General features: G+C 36.0%; 1 protein-coding gene across 1 annotated transcript in view; it reads right to left on the bottom strand.

Moving 5' to 3' along the window:
- The window catches only part of LRP1B (LDL receptor related protein 1B), a 1,972,098-nt gene that overhangs the window by 889,178 nt on the left and 1,062,409 nt on the right, over positions 1-20,511 (bottom strand). The window contains exons 16-18 of the mRNA XM_068968462.1: positions 13,359-13,499; positions 9,310-9,435; positions 96-212 (exon numbers count right to left, since the gene is read on the bottom strand). Of these exons, the coding sequence (XP_068824563.1) occupies positions 96-212; positions 9,310-9,435; positions 13,359-13,499 (384 nt within the window). The remainder of the gene's footprint in view (positions 1-95; positions 213-9,309; positions 9,436-13,358; positions 13,500-20,511) is intronic.

The following is a 20,511-nucleotide window of genomic DNA, read 5'->3' as shown; positions in this document are numbered from 1 at the left end:
ACAATGCTCCTCCATAATCGGGATTTTCTAGGCAAGAGTACTGGAGTGGGTTGCCATTCTCTTCTCCAAAAACAGCTTGAAAGCTCACAACTTACCACAAGATGCTATTTCGTCTGTGTGGTCCCCACAGTCATCTTCCCGGTCACACAGCCATGCTCTGGGAATGCAGCGCCCATTTCCACAAGAAAACTGGTCCACTTGGCATGTCCTGGCTAAGGTGATCAATTAATGCACAGAGGAAAAATTTAGAGACATTTTGAATAATATCAAGGAAAAAATAAATCATACAATAACTCTTTTACACATAAGATATTGCATTGCTCTATTAGATAAAATATTTTTAAATTAAATCTTTATTAAAATTTTGGTAATGCCAGCTTGTCAGCCTTTTCTAAAGTTCACATGCTCTGCCCTTCAATTAAATGAATGCTAAGTGACAAGATATTCTGTAATCCTCACACATATTCATAAATGAAGCTGTGAATTCATTATTTTACAATTTTTGTCTGGCACATGCTGATGAATATATGACTGAATTAAATTTTCTCCAATTTTTAATTAACAATAAATTACTTTGCGTAGCCTTGGATGATAAACCAAGAAACTTGCTGTAATGAAGGTGGCAGGATTTAGAGATATCAGGGTAACTGGTTTGTAATTATGGGGTCAAAACTGCCTTTGTCCTCCAATGTTTTCAATGCATTTATTTTTGATCTACAAATGAGTTCAAGTATGGATCAAGAATGCAGAAAATATTTTTTGAAAATACATATTTAGCCTTAAAATAGATTTTTTAAACTTACTTTTAAGTGTAGTGATACAAAAATATATAACTTTTCAATCAAAGTATATTAATGAACTTTGCTTTGAGCTCTTGTAAAGGTTTCAAGGAATACACACAGGAAACCTTCCTTTCTTTGCTAGCCAAGGGCAATGGTTTAAAATTATTCAGTAAAGGGGTTATGTTCTATAAGGCATTTGATTACCTTTTTCTATTATAATCAGATCAACTTTTGAAAGCATGAGAGCCTAGATAGCTGCTTAATTCTTCTTCCAGGCCTTAGTTTATCACATACTTATTTTTGAATGTTTGATTTTATTTTCCCTTTTGTCACTCTGAACTACAAATCTGTTTTCCTATGTTATCAGTATACCAGCATTCCTTTTAATTAGACAAAAGGAAGGAGTGGGGAAATTGGAAGGGAGACACTCAGACCTATTAATATTTGTGTTAGATGAAGATTTGACAGTTGAGGAACAATTAGAGTCTGAGTTCCTGCGGTTATGATCTGAGAACATTGCTTGGTTTATAGACATCCCCTTGTTTCCTGGGCTTGAGAAACAGACAGGTGTGTTCCTATTTCATCAGAACACCCTGTGAACTTCTTTAATACTAATGTCTTGTATAAAATAGAATGTAGTTCAAAGTCATCCAAACACACTAAAATGGGTTTCCATAATTCAGAGTTTCAGAAGCATTTAAAATAGTTTCTGGAAAGTCATATACTTTACATTACATAAAGAAAGTAATTTTCTTTAAGAAAACTGCACTTGCTCTGTAAAGATGTATGTCCATTATTGGTGAATATTTAGAAGATTACTTGAGAAAAAACAAACAAAAAAAACCATTCTGATTTGATTTCTTAGGTTGGATATAGTGTTTCTACTCTCAGTATCTCTAATTTGAAAGACCAAGAAAAGTGTTCCACTGTATTTGGCTTTGATTATGTGGACAAGGGTGCTGAATCTAAAATATATTATGCCATATATGGTTTTTTCTTTTTTACAAGTAAACTGGTTTAGATTAATAGACTTTAAATAGCCCAACAAACAAGTATGATTCTGAAGTTTTCAATGTTGAAAGTTTAAGGTGAGATTTAATATTTCTACGTTACTTTATTTTGTTAACCTTATGGATTTTCTGCAAAATTACTCTAACATTTAGAGTAAATCAAGAATGTTCCTAGTGTCAACTACAAATTGGCATTTGCCATCTAGGGTAAAGCATCTGCCTGCAATGCAGGAGACCTGGGTTCGATCCCTGGGTCAGGAAGATCCCCTGGAGAAGGAAATGGCAACCCACTCCAGTACTCTTGCCTGGAAAACCCCATGGACAGAGAAGCCTGGTAGACTACAGTCCATGGGATCACAGAGTCTGACACGACTGAGCGACTTCACTTCACTTATCCCTCTACAAGGATTAATTCATATGCTGCTGCAGCTGCTGACCTTCAACACCCATGAAAGGAGTTCAGGGTAGAGATCAGAAACAGGGCACTCTGTACCCAGGGGAAAACTGGCAGAATAGGTAGTCAGACAGTTAGACATTTTCAGGAGCCAATTTTATGAATCCAATTCTTGTATCTCCTCATATCTAGAAAACCACTAAAATCCTTCATGGTGATGACTGCTTCTCTTGACTAGCAAAAGCTTCATAAGACTAGTAGAAACATTTTGGAAAAAAATATGTGCTTGATTACACATACTCTCCCTTCACCAAAATCACCTATATACTGATCTTTCCCCTTTGTCTCTTGGAAGCAGTTTCTCAGAGCTATCTGAGGTGTCTCCCAGGATGCAGTCCTCATTCTGCCTCAAATAAAACTTAAGTTGCAACTCTCACATTATGCTTTTTTTTTTTTAAGTCAACACTGCTGCTGCTAAGTCACTTCAGTCATGTCCGACTCTGTGTGACCCCATAGATGGCAGCCCACCAGGCTCCCCCGTCCCTGGGATTCTCCAGGCAAGAACACTGGAGTGGGTTGCCATTTCCTTCTCCAATGCATGAAAGTGAAAAGTGAAAGTGAAGTTGCTCAGTCGTGTCCGACTCTTTGCGACCTCATGGACTGCAGCCTATCAGGCTCCTCCGTCCATGGGATTTTCCAGGCAAGAGTACTGGAGTGGGGTGCCATTGCCTTCTTCTAGGTAATTTTAATAAAACCACATTTGCATTAGCCTAAAGAAGAGTGAAGATGTTGGCATTAGTTAACTTGGTGAGAAGAGGAAAGCACAGAGCTGTGAGACAGATTATTAGCTTTTTCTTTTACATGTCTCTGTATCATTTCATTGATCACAGTAAATACTTTTTACCTTTTGAATTATAAGAGAAACTGAATAACACAGTTTTATTTTCCACTCTTCCTCCTGTTTTTTTTCCTCTCTCTTTCCTTCCCTTCTTCCCCCCTCCCTGACTTCCTCGTTTCTTTTGTTCTCTCTACATTTCTTTTTCTAAATCTCTCCTTTTCTCCCTCATTTACTACACATTTATTCCTTCCACCTTTCTGGTTTTCTTGCCTTGAAGAAAAAAAGATATTATCACATATTTTCATCCCTATTAAATCTTCTAATTGACCCATAATGAGATTATATTATAATCCCCAATAAATGTTTTTCCATTTGATTCTCTTGTGTCACTCTCCTAGTCATTCATGTTTAATTCTAACCAGTTTTCTCCGGTTCTCTTCTTTCACCAGCACTGCTTTAATGATTAGAAAGGAGAATGAGAAAGGACTCCTAGGTACCTATCTCACATCATGTAGGACACATCTCACATTGTGATGGGAATTTGTGTATCACCTCATTAACTAGGAAACTTGAACAACTATTATGACTCCTTATTTCAAAGAAAAATTATTGGCTTATGATAAAAGGAGACTATGCCCTGAAAATATACAAATTCATTATCTTTTCTAAACATGGAGAAAGTAATCTGTTTATTTAAGCAAATTTAACAGATTTTTAGATAAGAAAAATACTTCATTCCATAAATCTACAAGTACTGTCTATATGATATAATCAGATTGACTAAATTATCACCTTTTAATCACTAGATTTGTATCAAGAAGACACAACCTTGACTTTCTCAGTTCTTCTCTCCATCAATTCTAAATTAGTTTGGAAGTGAGATTAGCAGAGCAGCCCCAGAGGAATCTAATTTTGTAGCAAATTCTGCTCTAATGAAGAGGAAATTTACACCTCCTCAGTGGAACTGTTTATTTAGCAGAGAATCAGAAATTCACTGTCAAAATGTGAATTTTTTCTACCCATCACTAAGGATGCTTCCCCTGCGGTCTTGTAGCAGTGAGAAATCACACAGTGCGCAGGAACAAGGAGGGAGAGGAGGACAGAGCTTGATACATTGTTCCTAAACTTTACCTGCACTTTATCAAAGCATTCTATTTGAACAAAATCTATGTCATATGTAAAAATACTCTGCAATTTATCTTGTAAAAAAAAATACTGATTTTTAAAAATATATCAGGTTTCCTTAACACAATCCTAGTGGTATAGTTTGAATTTAGTTAACATTTGTGGGGGATGTGAGAACAAATATATTATGTAACTGAAGCAGAATTCTATGCTGTGGGAAAAAGCTGGTCTGACACTGCCTAGGCTTGAAGCCAAGGATCATCATGGTAACTACTTTTCATCTTTTCCATGGAGATGGTTTTGATCCCTGTCTCCTGTACAATGTCACGAACCTCAGTCCATAGTTCATCAGGAACTCTATAAGACCTAGTCCCTTAAATCTATTTCTCACTTCCACTGTATAACCATAAGGGACTTGATTTATGTCATACCTGAATGGTCTAGTGGTTTTCCCTACTTTCTTCAACATAAGTCTGAATTTGGCAATGAGGAGTTCATGATCTGAGCCACAGTCAGCTCCCAGTCTAGTTTTTGCTGACTGTATAGAGCTTCTCCATCTTTGGCTGCAAAGAATATAATCAATCTGATTTCCATGTTGACCATCTGGTGATGTCCATGTGTAGAGTCTTCTCTTGTGTTGTTGGAAGAGGGTGTTTGCTATAACCAGTGTGTTCTCTTGGCAAAACTCTAGTAGCCTTTGCCCTGCTTCATTCCATACTCCAAGGCCAAATTTGCCTATCACTCCAGGTGTTTCTTGACTTCCTACTTTTGCATTCCAGTCCCCTACCATAAGAAGAGCATCTTTTTTGGGTGTTAGTTTTAAAAGGTCTTGTAGGTCTTCATAGAACCATTCTTCTTCAGCTTCTTCAGTGTTACTGGTTGGGGCATAGGCTTGTATCACCGTGATATTGAATGGTTTGCCTTGGAAATGAACAGAGATCATTCTGCCATTTTTGAGATTGCATCCAAGTACAGCATTTTGGAGTCTTTTGTTGACTATGATGGCTACTCCATTTCTTCTAAGGGATTCCTGCCCACAGTAGTAGATATAATGGTCATCTGAGTTAAATTCACCCATTCCAGTTCATTTTAGTTCACTGATTCCTAGAATGTCGATGTTCACTCTTGCCGTCTTCTGTTTGACCACTTGCAATTTGCCTTGATTCATGGACCTGACATTCCAGTTCCTATGCAATATTGCTCAGCATTGGACCTTGCTTCTATCACCAGTCACATCCACAACTGGGTACTGTTTTTGCTTTGGCTCCATCCCCTCATTCTTTCTGGAGTTATTTCTCCACTGATCCCCTGTAGCATATTGGGCACCTAATGACCTGGGGAGTTCCTATCATTTTGCCTTTTCATACAGTTCATGGGGTTCTCAAGGCAAGAATATTGAATTGGTTTGCCATTAAAAGATGCTTACTCCTTGGAAGGAGGCTTATGACCAACCTAGATAGCATATTAAAAAGCCGAGATATTACTTTGCCAACAAAGGTCCATCTAGTCAAGGCTATGGTTTTTCCAGTGGTAATGTATGGATGTGAGAGTTGGACTGTGAAGAAAGCTGAGCACCGAAAAAATGGTGTTTTTGAACTGTGGTGTTGGAGAAGACTCTTGTGATTTCCTTGGACTGCAGAGATCCACCCAGTCCATTCTAAAGGAGATCAGCCCTGTGTGTTCATTGGAAGGACTGATGCTGAGGCTGAAACTCCAATTCTTTGGCCACTTCATACAAAGAGTTGATTCATTAGAAAAGACCCTGATGCTCGAAGGGATTGGGGGCAGGAGGAGAAGGGGACAACAGAGATGGCTGGATGGCATCATTGACTCTACACATGAGTTTGGGTGAACGCCAGGAGTTGGTGATGGACAGGGAGGCCTGGCATGCTGCAATCCATGGGGTCACAGCGTCGGACACGACTGAGCGACTGAACTGAACTTCTCATCTTTGGCCTCTCGATCTCCCTCAAAAGTACACAAAACTATGTTTTCTTGTTGTTGATGAAAAACAACTCCTAAACCCTGCCTATCAGCTCTGTTCTGCCCCTTTGTGTACCCCTTTTCACTTACAGGCTCTCCATCTGACAGCCCCCTACCCTCTAAGGACTTCACCCTCCACAACCTATGGTCCCCAATCAGTTACTTATTTTTTTCAGTCAAATATTTCCATCACTTAGAAAAGTATAGGAAGTATCATTAAAATCTGTTTGTCTTCTTATAGAACTATCAAATCTTAATTTTTCCTATATTTGCTACAGATTTTAATTTAAATAAAAGTATTATACTTACATTTGAAATCCCTTATGTAATCTTTCCCAATCACATTTCTCTTTTCTTTCATAGAGGTAATTGCCATCCTTAGTTTTTTTTAAATCTCCATATTTTACTCCTATTTTAATATATTTGTTAATCAATAAGCACATATAGAACATTTTTGCATTTTTATATTTCATATGAATGGCACTGAATTGCTTATTGTTACAAGATTTTGAGTTTACACTGCTTTTTGAAATTCCTGTTGATATTTGAGTTCTAATTTTTCATTTTAATTGTGAATACCACATGGTCTTATCAGGCTATATTTTCTAATTAAATGATTCAAACTGTTTTTTAGACATTTTTCTAATTTATTTATTTATGTTTGTTAAGGCTTAGCTTAGACATCCCCTCCTCTAGTAGGCCTTCCAGGAGAGCCAATGATTAATTAGTAGCTCTTTTTGTGCTCCCATTTGAAGGTCAACATAGTTCTATGGGAATGAACTGTTTGAATGTCTTTCTCTTCATCTTATCTCATAACTTCTTAAAGAAATTGCTGTGTGTTTTTCCCCATTCTATCTGCAATGCTGTGACAGATATTTACTGAATTAGTAGATCCACTGAGGAGAAATCCCAAAGAAAAATAATACAAAATTAGTTTGTTATAGGAAAGAATTTTCATTTAAATATAAAGTAGCCACACTGCTAAAGGCTACAGGATAGTGGATTCAATTACAAAATAATCCCCATATGAGTATTATTTTCTCTAGGATACATATCCATGCACACATCTATATCTAGAAATGCAGAGAAATAACTCAACCAGGGAACTCATTTAATGAATTTCCCATATTTTTCCAAGATGGTGAGCTGTATGACCTATTCATTTTGGTAAAACAAAACGGAAATACATTGTAACATGACAGCATAGTTTTCAGAGTTAAAAGCCATATTTATTTTTCTCTTTGTATTTTGTTTTTCAATTTAGAAAGACATAAGGTGACCATAATCGCTATCATGAATATGATAAGACCTAATAGTGAGTAGCAGACTTCAGCTGCTGTCACTTAAAGTAGCACTTAAGGTACAAGCAAGTGGTGTTCTATTTTCTAGTGAACCAAGGCCTGGAGTGTCTTAAAAATCTTACTCATTAGGATTAATTTTTTTATTTGTTCTTATACATAACATTTTCACTCTTTCTATGTAAGTAGCTGATCAGTCCTAAATCCTTCTTTAAAAATCATGTAGAAACAAACAGATTAATAAAAATCAAATAGAAATGAAGAAGACATGGTATTATGAATTGAGACAGCAGTGCCTGATAATTTAAGGTGAAAGCAGATCTATCTGTTTAGGATGTAATACTGTATAGTTTCTGAGTTGAATCTTAATCTAAAAGAATAATAAATGCACTATTTAGAAAGCTGCTTCATTGTAAATTGCAGTCATATTCTAAGAGTGACATGGGAAACATTAAATTGACCATGTCTAGATTTCTAGCTAATCCTCAGGATAACATAGTTTGGTAAAAAGAGCAATGGCCCTGGAGAGAGATGAAGTGAGTTTTCCTAAATCCTTACCAATGATATGAGTTATGGCAAATCTCTTCTTCCACCTCAACTATGAAAAGAATGAACTTGAAGGCAGGAGCCTAGGCCCATCTGGTCTCTAAAGGTCCCTTTCTGTGAGACAGTCTTTGGCAAAACACCCTTATGAAAGACACAAAATATCTTGAAAATAATCAGTTGCTCTAAAAGAGTAGACTGAGCTTTTAATCAAGGGACAGGAGAAGACTAGCTCATGGATCCTCAGTAAATATGTCACCATGGAAAATAAAAGAATATAAAATGGAGGCTAGGATTACAGAATGGTGACTATTTCATTCTTGCTGTTATTTAGTACATGGTGCAAAGCTCTGGAAAATTCATACTTCTACAAAGTTGAAAGTAATAAATGTGGGAATTGAGGTACAGGGAGGCACAAGTCTTTCCAAGAATGTCAGTTTCAAAATCCAGAGTACAAACCAGGCTTCTTGACCTCTTGGTCTTTTCTCTGTGTGTTGCCTTTGCAGTTTTCACTAATGCATTATAATAATTTGTATTTAGTATGGCTTATTTTGGCAAAGAGAAAAGGTGAGGTGGTTGATAGATTTTAACAGTATATGTAATGATTAAAAAATACTGATCATATTAATAAGAGTCACTAAATATACGACTTTTTGTCATTGTTTAAAGAGAAGCACTAGGCAGTTGCTAGTCAGGATCATTTTTCAACACTTATCTGATTAAGAATGATCTTTTTGGCCCTCTGTTGCAATGTGTACCATGAGCTGTATATTCCCATTCAATGAGAATTTAGCTAAGGATTCAAAGATTTATTGCAATACAATAAATAGTATGGAAATATAAATAGGCTTAGTGGACTTGGGATTTTATTAAAAAAAAAAAAAAAAAAAAGCAAAACACATGAATAGTGTGCCAGGAACAGAAACCTATTTACAGAGATATTCTACAGAAGAATAAACAAAAACATATAAATTATTGTTTCAAGGTTAAAATAATAATAATAATTCTCCTTGTGAGATAGCCTAAATCATAGTATACTCACAAACCTCTCCCTCCATTACCAAGTAAAATTTAGCAGGGACAAGTTTTGTCCAAGTGGTGTACTGACAGTCAACCTGCATGGATAAGATGCCAAATTCCTTTGAAAAGCAGAGTGATACCCAAAGAATAAGTAAAAGATAGTTTGCATTCTAGCCTTTGTGGCATCGAGCTCTGAATTCATTTGCTACTGCAATAATAAGATCATCAGCACTAGGAAAGTTCAGTTTAGTTTCAGGCATCTTTATGAAGACTAAGTGTGGAAGAGATTTACATATGCATCTAAGCAAACCTTTACCTGAACATGTTTGATTGGATTCATCTTCATTGCTCCCACAATCATTAGCTCCATCACAAAGCCATCTCTTGGGGATACAGCGATTATTCTTGCATTTAAATTGATCATCAGGACAGCTATGATTGTCTGGGGTGGGAAGGGGGAGAAGAGGAGAAGCAAATTTAATAATTTTAAACTAGATAAAATTATGATTATTTTAAGGGAAAGATATAGATAATTTACAGTAATTATATTCTAGTACAATTGATCTATATCTTCTGTCATTCATTGTCTCATATTTTATACCAAATAATAATACACTAGGCTGTGTTAAAATGTAGTAGTCATATAGAAAAGATCAAGGAATTCAAGTTCATATACAAGGAAATATATTCATTTTTCAAGTCTGCAGTAAAACCAACCGACTCTCTTTTCTCATCCCTAATCACAATAGGTGATTTAGCTTCAGATTTTTTAGCAAAAACATAAAGTTAATCTCAATTGTTAATGTGGAACATAACAAGTATGTATCAAATAACTTAATCATATATCAAAAATACTTTTTTTTTAAACCATACATCTACACAAGTACTTCTTGAAACATTAAATAAGCTTGATTGTGTTACGTTTTGCTCAATATTTCCTGGGGCTAGAAGGAAAATTCTAGAGAAAAAATGCATTACTGGAGTTGGTGCTAAATAGGAGATTCTGAGTAATTTTAATAATGAAAATGATCATCATGAGTCTTTTCCCCTAATACAAACAAATAAACTTGAAGCTGCAAAATATACTGAGGACATGATCAGCCCTCTAAGGGAAGCTGACCACAGCTAAGGATTAAACCTCTAATATCTAAGAACAGCAGGAGGCCATTTACGGTTTACCTCCTGTGATCTTTTCCCCTGCATTCTGGAGTCTAAGTTCCTAACTGATTTGGCATGCTCTTCAGTATCCGTTTCATAATTTCAACATTCTTTCTGAGGTAATTTTCCTTGTGCCCAGTAGTTGCACTTCTGTATGATAAAAATACATGTTGGTATTAGTTTTATTTAGAATTTGAAAAAATAGCCAATTTTTCATGCTGTTGCATAGCAAATGTATTCCTTTCTAGTCAGTTTCTACAAAACACTATTTATTTGAAGTAGTCATAGTGATGAAGCAGTTTTTATCACTTTTCAGAAGTTCTCTTTTGTGCATAGTAAATAAATGTGAGGGAAAGGCCTTGTGCTTTCTGGTATTTATGTGTGATTAACATTTTCTATTCACTTTAGGGATTTTAACAAGAATAGCTGCTCAGGAGGATAAAAGTCATCCAATATATTAGAGGGTCAACATTTTCAAGTACTAACATCATGCATAAGCACTTTAGAGAAACTTGATCAGAAACCTTTGCTATTTTCACAATGTTATAAATGGGAGGTTAAAAAGGAGGACCAAATATAATCCATTGTCTTGTGATTTGGAGTTGAGAAGTAAAATAATAACAGAATTCAAGGCTGAAGCTTATGAGTATTTGCAATCTAAAATAAACCCCTGAAATGAATTATGCAGTGCTGATATATTAACTATGGGATCCCAGGAATATAATGCTGCTTAGAATCATCGCAATGTTTAAAGAAGACACCGTATTGCTGGAAGGTGACCAGAGATGTTTAATTTTACTTTGCCCCTCTGATTCAGTCATTCATTCATCCATGTGCTAGCTACTGTGCTAGACACTGAGACTACAAAGATGCTACAAATTAATGTGTCCCCTCATATTCATCTATTAGATGCATCAAATAAATAAGCATGTAGCTGCAATATGGTTTTGCAACTACCATAACAAAAGAATATCCAAGAGACGTTTAACTCAAGTGGGCTGTATTGAGAAAAGAGATGGCTAGCATACAAAAAAGACATCCCTGTGGAGATAGTGGTAAACCGCGGTGAAATTCATAACTGGGAACAGAGAATGCAATGTCACCGAAGACAAAAAGAAAAGGAAAAGAAAATTTTTAGAGATTTATAAGTAGTTCAACTTGATAAAGACAAAGAGGGTAAGTAGTAACATGATAGACATTGAAAGCCAAAAATGTAAATGTCAGACATAACATGAAGTTCTTTATATGAGAGTTAATGAATTTTAGAATTTAACTTTCTCATTATCCAGTTATTGCAGTAACAAGGTTGCATTGCTATTAATCTGGAGGAAGTATAGAAAGTGGGCTTTAGTTAAGGGAAGACTAGTGAAAGACTAGAATTGAATATGGACTATACATAAAATTAGAGAAGGCAATGGCAACCCACTCCAGTATCCTTTCCTGGAGAATCCCATGGACAGAGGAGCCCAGCAGGCTACAGTCCATGGGGTCGCAAGAGTCGGACACGACTTAGTGACTAAACCACCACCAACCATACATAAAGTAGAAGATGCCAGGAAAAGCCCATGGTGGAAGCTTGGATGAGGGGATAAATAAGTGCTAAAAATAATGAACAATACAGACTAGGAATTTTAATACTACAATTAACAGTGCAAATGCAATGTCCCTTATACTCTTGGAGGAAATTAGCTTGTGAGTTGGAGAAAAAAACAATCACACAGAACATGAACCTATAGGATTAATTCCTAAGTACTGTGATAAAATACCTCTGCTCTGCAGAGGCACTGTGACTATGCAAGGAGTTGATACATAGGGAGCATTCATTGCAACCATGAATAAACATTAGAGTCATGAAGAATGAGACAATCTAATCAATAAATAACATATTGTTTGTGTTAAAAAGAAGATGAAGAAAATACCTTTATCTTTAGATGAAAGGCTCCTCCCACTTCAAAATTTTTGGCTGGTTGTATCAATTTAATATTTAACATTTTATTTGTGGCACAATTTAGAGTATAAATATTAATATTAATAGGATTGAAAATAAGAAGTACATAATGTTGAATATTTGGAAATGAAGAGAAAGTCGTGTTATACTTACATATTAATTAAATTTATTTTATTATATATTTTATAAACTTTGAAAATAATTTTTAAAGTCCACATTTTAAGAATTTGTGCCCAAATTCATATGACAGGTGCTCAGACCAATTTTGCTCATTTTTAACAAAGAATCTTTAAAACTTCATCTTTATATTCTTGATTTTTTAAAAAAGGAAAATGGAGCATTGCCAGTCTACTCTAAATCAATTCAGCCACTTTAACTTAAAAGTCATTAATTGAAAAATAATCATTTTCTTTTTAAAAATAATGTATCTAAGTCAAATGAAAAGACTAAAGATAAATATGTCCAACATATACTTCTCTCCATATAAAATATTTTATATCTTTCAACAACACTAAGGTAGTGATTCAAATCAAATATATTTTCAAAAGTTTATTTAATCTGCTTCTCAAATTGTTTTCCTCTACATTTGGGGGTCATACTCTGATCCCTACGAGAAACATGAAATTATTCCTATTGCAACAAATGATGAGGAGCTAAAAAGAAGGGAAGGGGAGAAATAAAACTTTCAACTTCCTTAATAGTCTGAGTGTCCCATATGTGTCTCTTACTATGAACTGAGCCAGTGAAGTTAGGTAATAACATGTTCCAAACACATGTCTGTTTCCTTGGACCATCTCCCAGGCTCTGTTGCCAAGGAGCAATGGAGTGGATTGTGACCTTCTTTATGAGTAATTCTGCCTTGGGGGAGTTTAAATTGACTTTTCACATCTTTAAATTCAGACGTCTGAAGGGGTCTCCTAGAGCAACCTTCTAACAATGGTATGGTGGTGCTGATGGCACAAAACAGGAAAGAAAAGAATTTCTGAAGCAATATTCTGAAGAATTTCTGAAGCAATTTCTGAAGAATTTCTGAAGTAATATTCAAAGATGTGGAAGGATGAAAAAAAACAGTGCTTTAAAGGTATACAAAGAAGGTCATTTAGTTCTAACGTCTATACAAAATGATGACTAGGGAAAAAAAAAAAAACTAAGTTCAATTTGCATTAATGATAATTTTAGATATTCTCCCCCAGACTGCTTTAATAGTTTGCACACTCAAAAACTCAGCAAATTTTAATATAACTTGTAGGAGAACCTACAGCAACTGACTGAATCTTCATCACTTCCATCCAGACAGTCATCATCACCATCACATTTCCACCGAGCTTGGATACAGTGTCTGTTTCTGCAGCGGAATTCTCCAGCTTTACATGTCTGAGGCAATACTTCTCCAGGATTAACTAGGGTTTAAAAAACAAACAAACAAGATATATAAGCAATATTGGATATTTTCAATTCATTAACAGATAATTTTGTATAAGAATAACATATTGATTTCATTGCATTTCACAGAAAATAATGAAAGCATTGTAGAGCCAACCATTGCTGGAAATGAGAAAATTTTGTTTTTTCCAACAATAATTATTCCATAAGAATGGCAGAGATTCATTTTAAGCAAATGTCACCAAAATAATAATAACAACAATGAAAAATACTATCATATTTTTGCTGTTTGTAGTTTTATTCTTTAAAGAACTTTCATTCAGAAGCTTAACTGAAGGCATGACAAAGAATTTTACTACCTCCACCTTTACAGTCAGACATGACTGAGCTACTAACACTTTCACTTTTTACACATTAATACATCAAAAACTAATCAAAGTGAAAAGACAAGGGAATAGCCCCCAGCACTGATGGTTATGTTTATCGCTGGTCTGAAAGTACAAAATAAAAAACAAAACAGTTAGATCTGGTTAAATATCTATGGAAATTTTAAGTTAACCAAAACAATCTCCTTATACATCCAGATTCTTTGGAGTGTTTTTATCATACATTCCATATTCTCTAGTCAAATGTCAGAAATTCCATTAATTGGGATTTATTCACATATTGAAAGGGCTACTGTAGCAGCCCACTTCTCTGAGTGGATTCAATAGAATCTAAAAACTGAAGGGAATGTGATGACAGCTAAGGTAAATGATCTGTATTTCACTGACTGAAAAAGACATTGAATTATCAAAAGTGGCTTATTACTAGAAGAAACAGAAGCCAGTTTTTCCATTCTACTTCTAATGGCTTTAAACTTTATTTGGGGTAGCTGGTTCACATTGATGAACTGTCACAAAACCTATATGGACTTCAATAATAAGGGGTATTGAGAAAACTATGTGGCATTTCCAGAACACTCTTGTGTTTCACTCCTTTAACCCTTGCATTTTCCCTGATGCAGAGAATGGAAGAGGAAACACAGCACTGAACCACAGCTGCAAAGACTCTGCTTCAGAGAGTTAGGCCACAAGACACAAGGCGTGTGGGTGCATGGGGTAGAGATCAGAAAACTGTCCCATATAATCCAGATTCTCATTTAAGGTCTTCTCTACAAAATTAAGGTCTTAAGGGTGAAAAATATAGTAAGTGTGGTGAGTGAAATATTCATTGAGATCAAAGGTAAACCTGTGTGTTTTCTGTTCCCTCTCACAAAAGCGGACTCTGTATATAGGACCTAACAGTAATTTTTCCACCTTGTTTAATCTTTCTCAATAACAAAATGCAGAAGAAGCAATTTCTTTAATGCTACCATTGCATAAAGTCACTTGAAAGTAACAATTTTTAAAAGAATATATAGGTACATATTCATATAAATGTATATATATGCATGTGTGTGTGTGTGTGTGTGTGTGTAGTTGTTTTGTGTGTGTCCAACTCTTTTGCAACCCCATGGACTGTATCCCACCAGGCTCCTCTGTCCATGGGATTTTCCAGGCAAGAATACTGGAGACTGAGCCACCAGGCATGACACCACACACACACACACACACACACACACACACACATATAAAGAGAGAAAAAGAAAAGATAACACATCTCAAGGAAATGACAATAAATAAAAACAAAAATGGGAGGTCATTGGGTCTCTTATTCAATCTCAGGGTAACTTTTACATAGTAGCAACCAGGAATGAGGATGGGAATCATGATGAAATGGAGGTATAATGTGGGATGTGTCTGAGCATCTCTAGGATCTAGCTTTTCTCTCAGAATCTCTAGAACTGATCACTGACAACATGCAAATCCCCCTTATTTTGAACTTTGTCTGCTTGGTTAGATCTTAAGATCTTTGAAGGTGGTATAATTCCTTCTTTTGACTCTACATAAGCCCAAGTTAGAAATGGAATTAGTAGCTTGGTTAATTTCTATTTTATAATTATTAAGCCTACTAGTCAATAGTCTCTCAGAATTAATTTTTTTTTTTTTCCCTATGGGACAAGAAACCTGATCAGAGATGTAATCAGTTTTCTTTCCTACTTAAGTTCAGGTTTAAGATTTTCTTAAATCATGTCAAAAGAAATAGTCAATTCAGTTGTCTCACAGCTTGAAGATTGCAGAAAACAAGAAATGATTGATTTCAACTATTAAAAATCTCCCTAATTTAAAAGACTTTTTAACATGATCTTTGATCAAATAACTTAATTCACAGTTTTAAGAAATTATCAAAAATACCCATAGACCAGAGTGAAGTCATACTTGCTTATGAAAAATTATATCTATATTAAAGAAGTTTAATTTGTCTAGGGAAAGACAAACTACCCTAGAAAACTGACATTTCCAAATTAAATACTCTTTAACATAATCAATTTAGAGACAAGGTCTTCAAGGGAACATTTCATGCAAAGATGGACTCAATAAAGGACAGAAATGGTATGGACCTAACAGAAACAGAAGATATTAAGAAGAGGTGGCAAGAATACACAGAAGAACTGTACAAAAAAGATCTTCATGACCTGGATAATCACGATGGTGTGATCACTCATCTAGAGCCAGACATCCTGGAATGTGAAGTCAAGTGGGCCTTAAAAAGCATCACTACGAACAAAGCTAGTGGAGGTGATGGAATTCCAGTTGAGCTGTTTCAAATCCTGAAAGATGATGGATGTGAAGGTGCTGCACTCAATACGCCAGCAAATGTGGAAAACTGAGCAGTGGCCATAGGACTGGAAAAGGTCAGATTTCATTCTAATCCCAAAGAAAGGCAATGCCAAAGAATGCTCAAACTACCGCACAATTGCACTCATCTCACACACTAGTAAAGTAATGCTCAAAATTCTCCAAGCCAGGCTTCAACAATATGTGAACCGTGAAATTCCAGATGTTCAAGCTGGTTTTAGAAAAGGCAGAGGAACCAGAGATCAAATTGCCAACATCCGCTGGATCATGGAAAAGGCAAGAGAGTTCCAAAAAATATCTATTTCAGCTTTATTGACCATGCCAAAGCCTTTGACTGTGTGGATCACAATAAACTGTGAAAAATTCTGAGAGTGATGGGAATACCAGAGCACCTGACCTGCTCTTGAGAAACCTATATGCAGTTGAGGAAGCAACAGTTAGAACTGGACATGGAACAACAGACTGGTTCCAAATAGGAAAAGGAGGGAGTCAAGGCTGTATATTGTCACCCTGCTTATTTAACTTATATGCAGAGTACATCATGAGAAACGCTGGGCTGGAAGAAACACAAGCTGGAATCAAGATTGCAGGGAGAAATATCAATAACCTCAGATATGCAGACGATACCACCCTTATGGCAGAAAGTGAAGAGGAACTAAAAAGCCTCTTGATGAAAGTGAAAGTGGAGAGTGAAAAAGTTGGCTTAAAGCTCCACATTCAGAAAACGAAGATCATGGCATCTGGTCCCATCACTTCATGGGAAATAGATGGGGAAACAGTGGAAACAGTGTCAGACTTTATTTTTGTGGGCTCCAAAATCACTGCAGATAGTGACTCAGCCATGAAATCAAAAGACGCTTACCCCTTGGAAGAAAAGTTATGACCAACCTAGATAGCATATTCAAAAGCAGAGACATTACTTTGCTGACTAAGGTCCATCTAGTCAAGGCTATGGTTTTTCCTGTGGTCATGTATGGAGGTGAGAGTTGAACTTGAAGAAGGCTGAGCGCTGAAGAATTGATGCCTTTGAACTGTGGTGTTGGAGAAGACTCTTGAGAGTCCCTTGGAGTGCAAGGAGATCCAACCAGTCCATTCTGAAGGAGATCAGTCCTGGCTGTTCTTTGGAAGGAATGATGCTAAAGCTGAAGCTCCAGTACTTTGGCCACCTCATGCGAAGAGTTGACTCATTGGAAAAGACTCTGATGCTGGGAGGGATTGGGGGCAGGAGGAGAAGGGGACAACAAAGGTTGAGATGTCTGGATGGCATCCCCGACTCGATGGACGTGAGTCTGAGTGAACTCCGGGAGTTGGTGATGGACAGGGAGGCCTGGCGTGCTGCAATTCATGGGGTCGCAAAGAGTCAGACACGACTGAGTGACTGAACTGAACTGAATTGAAGGTTCAAATGCTTTCAACTGATAATTATATCATTATGGAATGAATGAAAATGGGAATAATTTCTAAACTCATTTTAAACACAGTTTCATATATATGTGGGTAATCAGTTATTTTTAAATGATATTTGCTCATATACAGTTGGCACTTTTCAAAAACAGATTACAAAGGTTACATTTTCATTTTTCATAATAGGTTAAGGATAATTGCTTGAAAAACAGTAGAGCTTACCTCCTGAGATAATTTAAGCTTTGTATTTACTGCTTCTGATAATGATTTATATCAATGTCATTAATACATACAAGTAATCACTTATAACAGCAGTTAGGTATCACATATCTATAGTGACACATATTAAACATATATGAATATTTTTGACATTTAAAAGTTCGTCTACAATTCTTCTAAGCCGTATAATTTGTTGGACAGGCATTTCTTCTTAGTGTTTCTACATGTCTTGTGTCAGCTTCTTTCTGGACTATTTTTTCAAGGATGTTTAAATAGCTAACAGCCTTGGAAGATACAAATGGTGCTTCCTTTTAGAATAGAGAGTAGGTTTGCTCCTTAACCAAGATAACATCTCCCTTCAAAGCAAAGGTTGGGTAGATTTTCCAGCAGACTTTTAAGCCCAAGAGTTCTTCATCTGTGGTACAAACACATTCTGTGTGCTACCTCTACCTGGCCTCTCTGGGCCTCGTCTTCATATGACGTGGAGGTGGGATGGAGCAAGGAGAATCAAAGTGAATGTGCAACTTAGTGACCTGCTTTGATGAATAAAATCCTTTGTGCCTGATCCAGGAATTGCATGTCATCTGTCTAAATCTATGAATCTCTGGTGGGTTAACATGTTAGTTGGCAACGTGGGTAAACTTTCAGACTCTTCATAATCATAAAGATTTTTTTTTAAGATGTTGAGTTCTAATTTCCGATATCTCCCAGGGCATTTGGCATCGTTAATGTATTCAGCCCTAACCCACATATTTCAGATGTAATCAATAGTTATATCACAAGAAATCATGTTTATCAAGGCTGGCTAGGTTTGTTCAGGACATAATGATAAAAGACAGGTCATCTTTGAGCCCACAATGCCCATTAGCACATTAAAATCTAATGTGATAGGTGATAATTTGGATAAGATAGCAATTTAGACATTCCAAAATGTGGTCTTTTTCTTAGCATTCACCTATCTGTGGAACTGGGTAGCAATATTATCTACCAAATAACCCAAACTGATGGCCAGGCAATCTACCAAATCTTGCAAGAATCAACAAGATGGTGAAGCAAGTATATCTAGCATCAATGAAGAGAGTGAATAGCTTCCACTTAAAAATAAGATTGTTATTCTGTACATCTTGCACAAACTTCTACAAAGGCATTATTTTATAAGTAATGTTCACATAGCTTGTGTCTTCACAAGATTTTTGACTATATGAAGGACAATGTCACATATTACAGAACAAAAAAAATGCCTAGACTAGAACCAGGTACAGAAGAAATGTTCAAAAATACTTGTTGCTTGACTTCCTGGAATTAACAGAGGCTGATAATTCTACACTACAGCCATTATTGCAGTGAGATATTCTATCTCTGGAGATTGAATAAATACTTTAATACTTCAATAATTACATTACAACTTCAACTGGCTCAGCAATTAATGTTCTATCAACCAAGAACATGAACAGAGTTAGTTTAAAGGGGGAAAAAAAAGATACATAACTAGAAAGAAAGAGTGATAAAGTTCTCCCCATAACCAAAAACATATAGGAAAACTCCACCATCCATGTCACTTTGTTCCAAGGCTTAATGTGATGGAACCCATGTTTCACTTGAGTATTTAGGCACAACCATGAATTACTTTCAGCATCTTAACAGACAGTATGCTTATAATCTTAGCTTCAGAGTTGTACTTGAATTTGAAAACTGATTCGAAACCTATAATTCTACTGTCAGGGTCACTTCTAGTAAAAATATTATAACATTATCTCATGAGTAAGAAAACTGACAAAGTAAGAAACAATCCTTTAATTTAGGCTTGAAAATAAAATGACATGAATCATGACATGCCTGGCAAGGGACTGCCAGTTTTCACACATCCTAGGATTCCTGCTGTTAGAGCAGTGGAATTAGAAGGTCTCTGCATGACCCATCAATAAACTGCAAGGGAAATATGCACTCCAGAATTAACTCTTTTCTTTGGTAAAAACTGGTATAATGATTGATCATGTTAATGTACAGAAAATAAAGAAGTAAATGAAGAAAGCTTACTAATAAACTTTATTTATTTATTTATTTTTTAATCTTTAATTCTTACATGTGTTCCCAAACATGAACCCCCCCTCCCACCTCCCTCCCCATAACATCTCTGTGGGTCATCCCCATGCACCAGCCCCAAGCATGCTGTATCCTGCGTCAGACATAGACTGGCGATTCAATTCTTACATGATAGTATACATGATAGAATGCCATTCTCCCAAATCATCCCACCCTCTCCCTCTCCCTCTGAGTCCAAAAGTCCGTTATACACAGCTGTGTCTTTTTTCCTGTCTTGCATACAGGGTCGTCATTGCCATCTTTCTAAATTCCATATATATGTGTTAGTATACTGTATTGGTGTTTTTCTTTCTGGCTTACTTCACTCTGTATAATCGGCTCCAGTTTCATCCATCTCATCAGAACTGACTCAAATGAATTCTTTTTAACGGCTGAGTAATACTCCATTGTGTACATGTACCACAGCTTTCTTATCCATTCATCTGCTGATGGACATCTAGGTTGTTTCCATGTCCTGGCTATTATAAACAGTGCTGCGATGAACATTGGGGTACATGTGTCTCTTTCAATTCTGGTTTCCTCGGTGTGTATGCCCAGCAGTGGGATTGCTGGGTCATAGGGTAGTTCTATTTGCAATTTTTTA

The sequence above is a fragment of the Capricornis sumatraensis genome, chromosome 3, assembly GCF_032405125.1.
Source record: "Capricornis sumatraensis isolate serow.1 chromosome 3, serow.2, whole genome shotgun sequence".
NCBI lineage: Eukaryota > Metazoa > Chordata > Mammalia > Artiodactyla > Bovidae > Capricornis > Capricornis sumatraensis.
The sequence above is the reverse complement of the archived record's forward strand: the minus strand, read 5'-3'. Positions and strand labels throughout refer to the sequence as shown.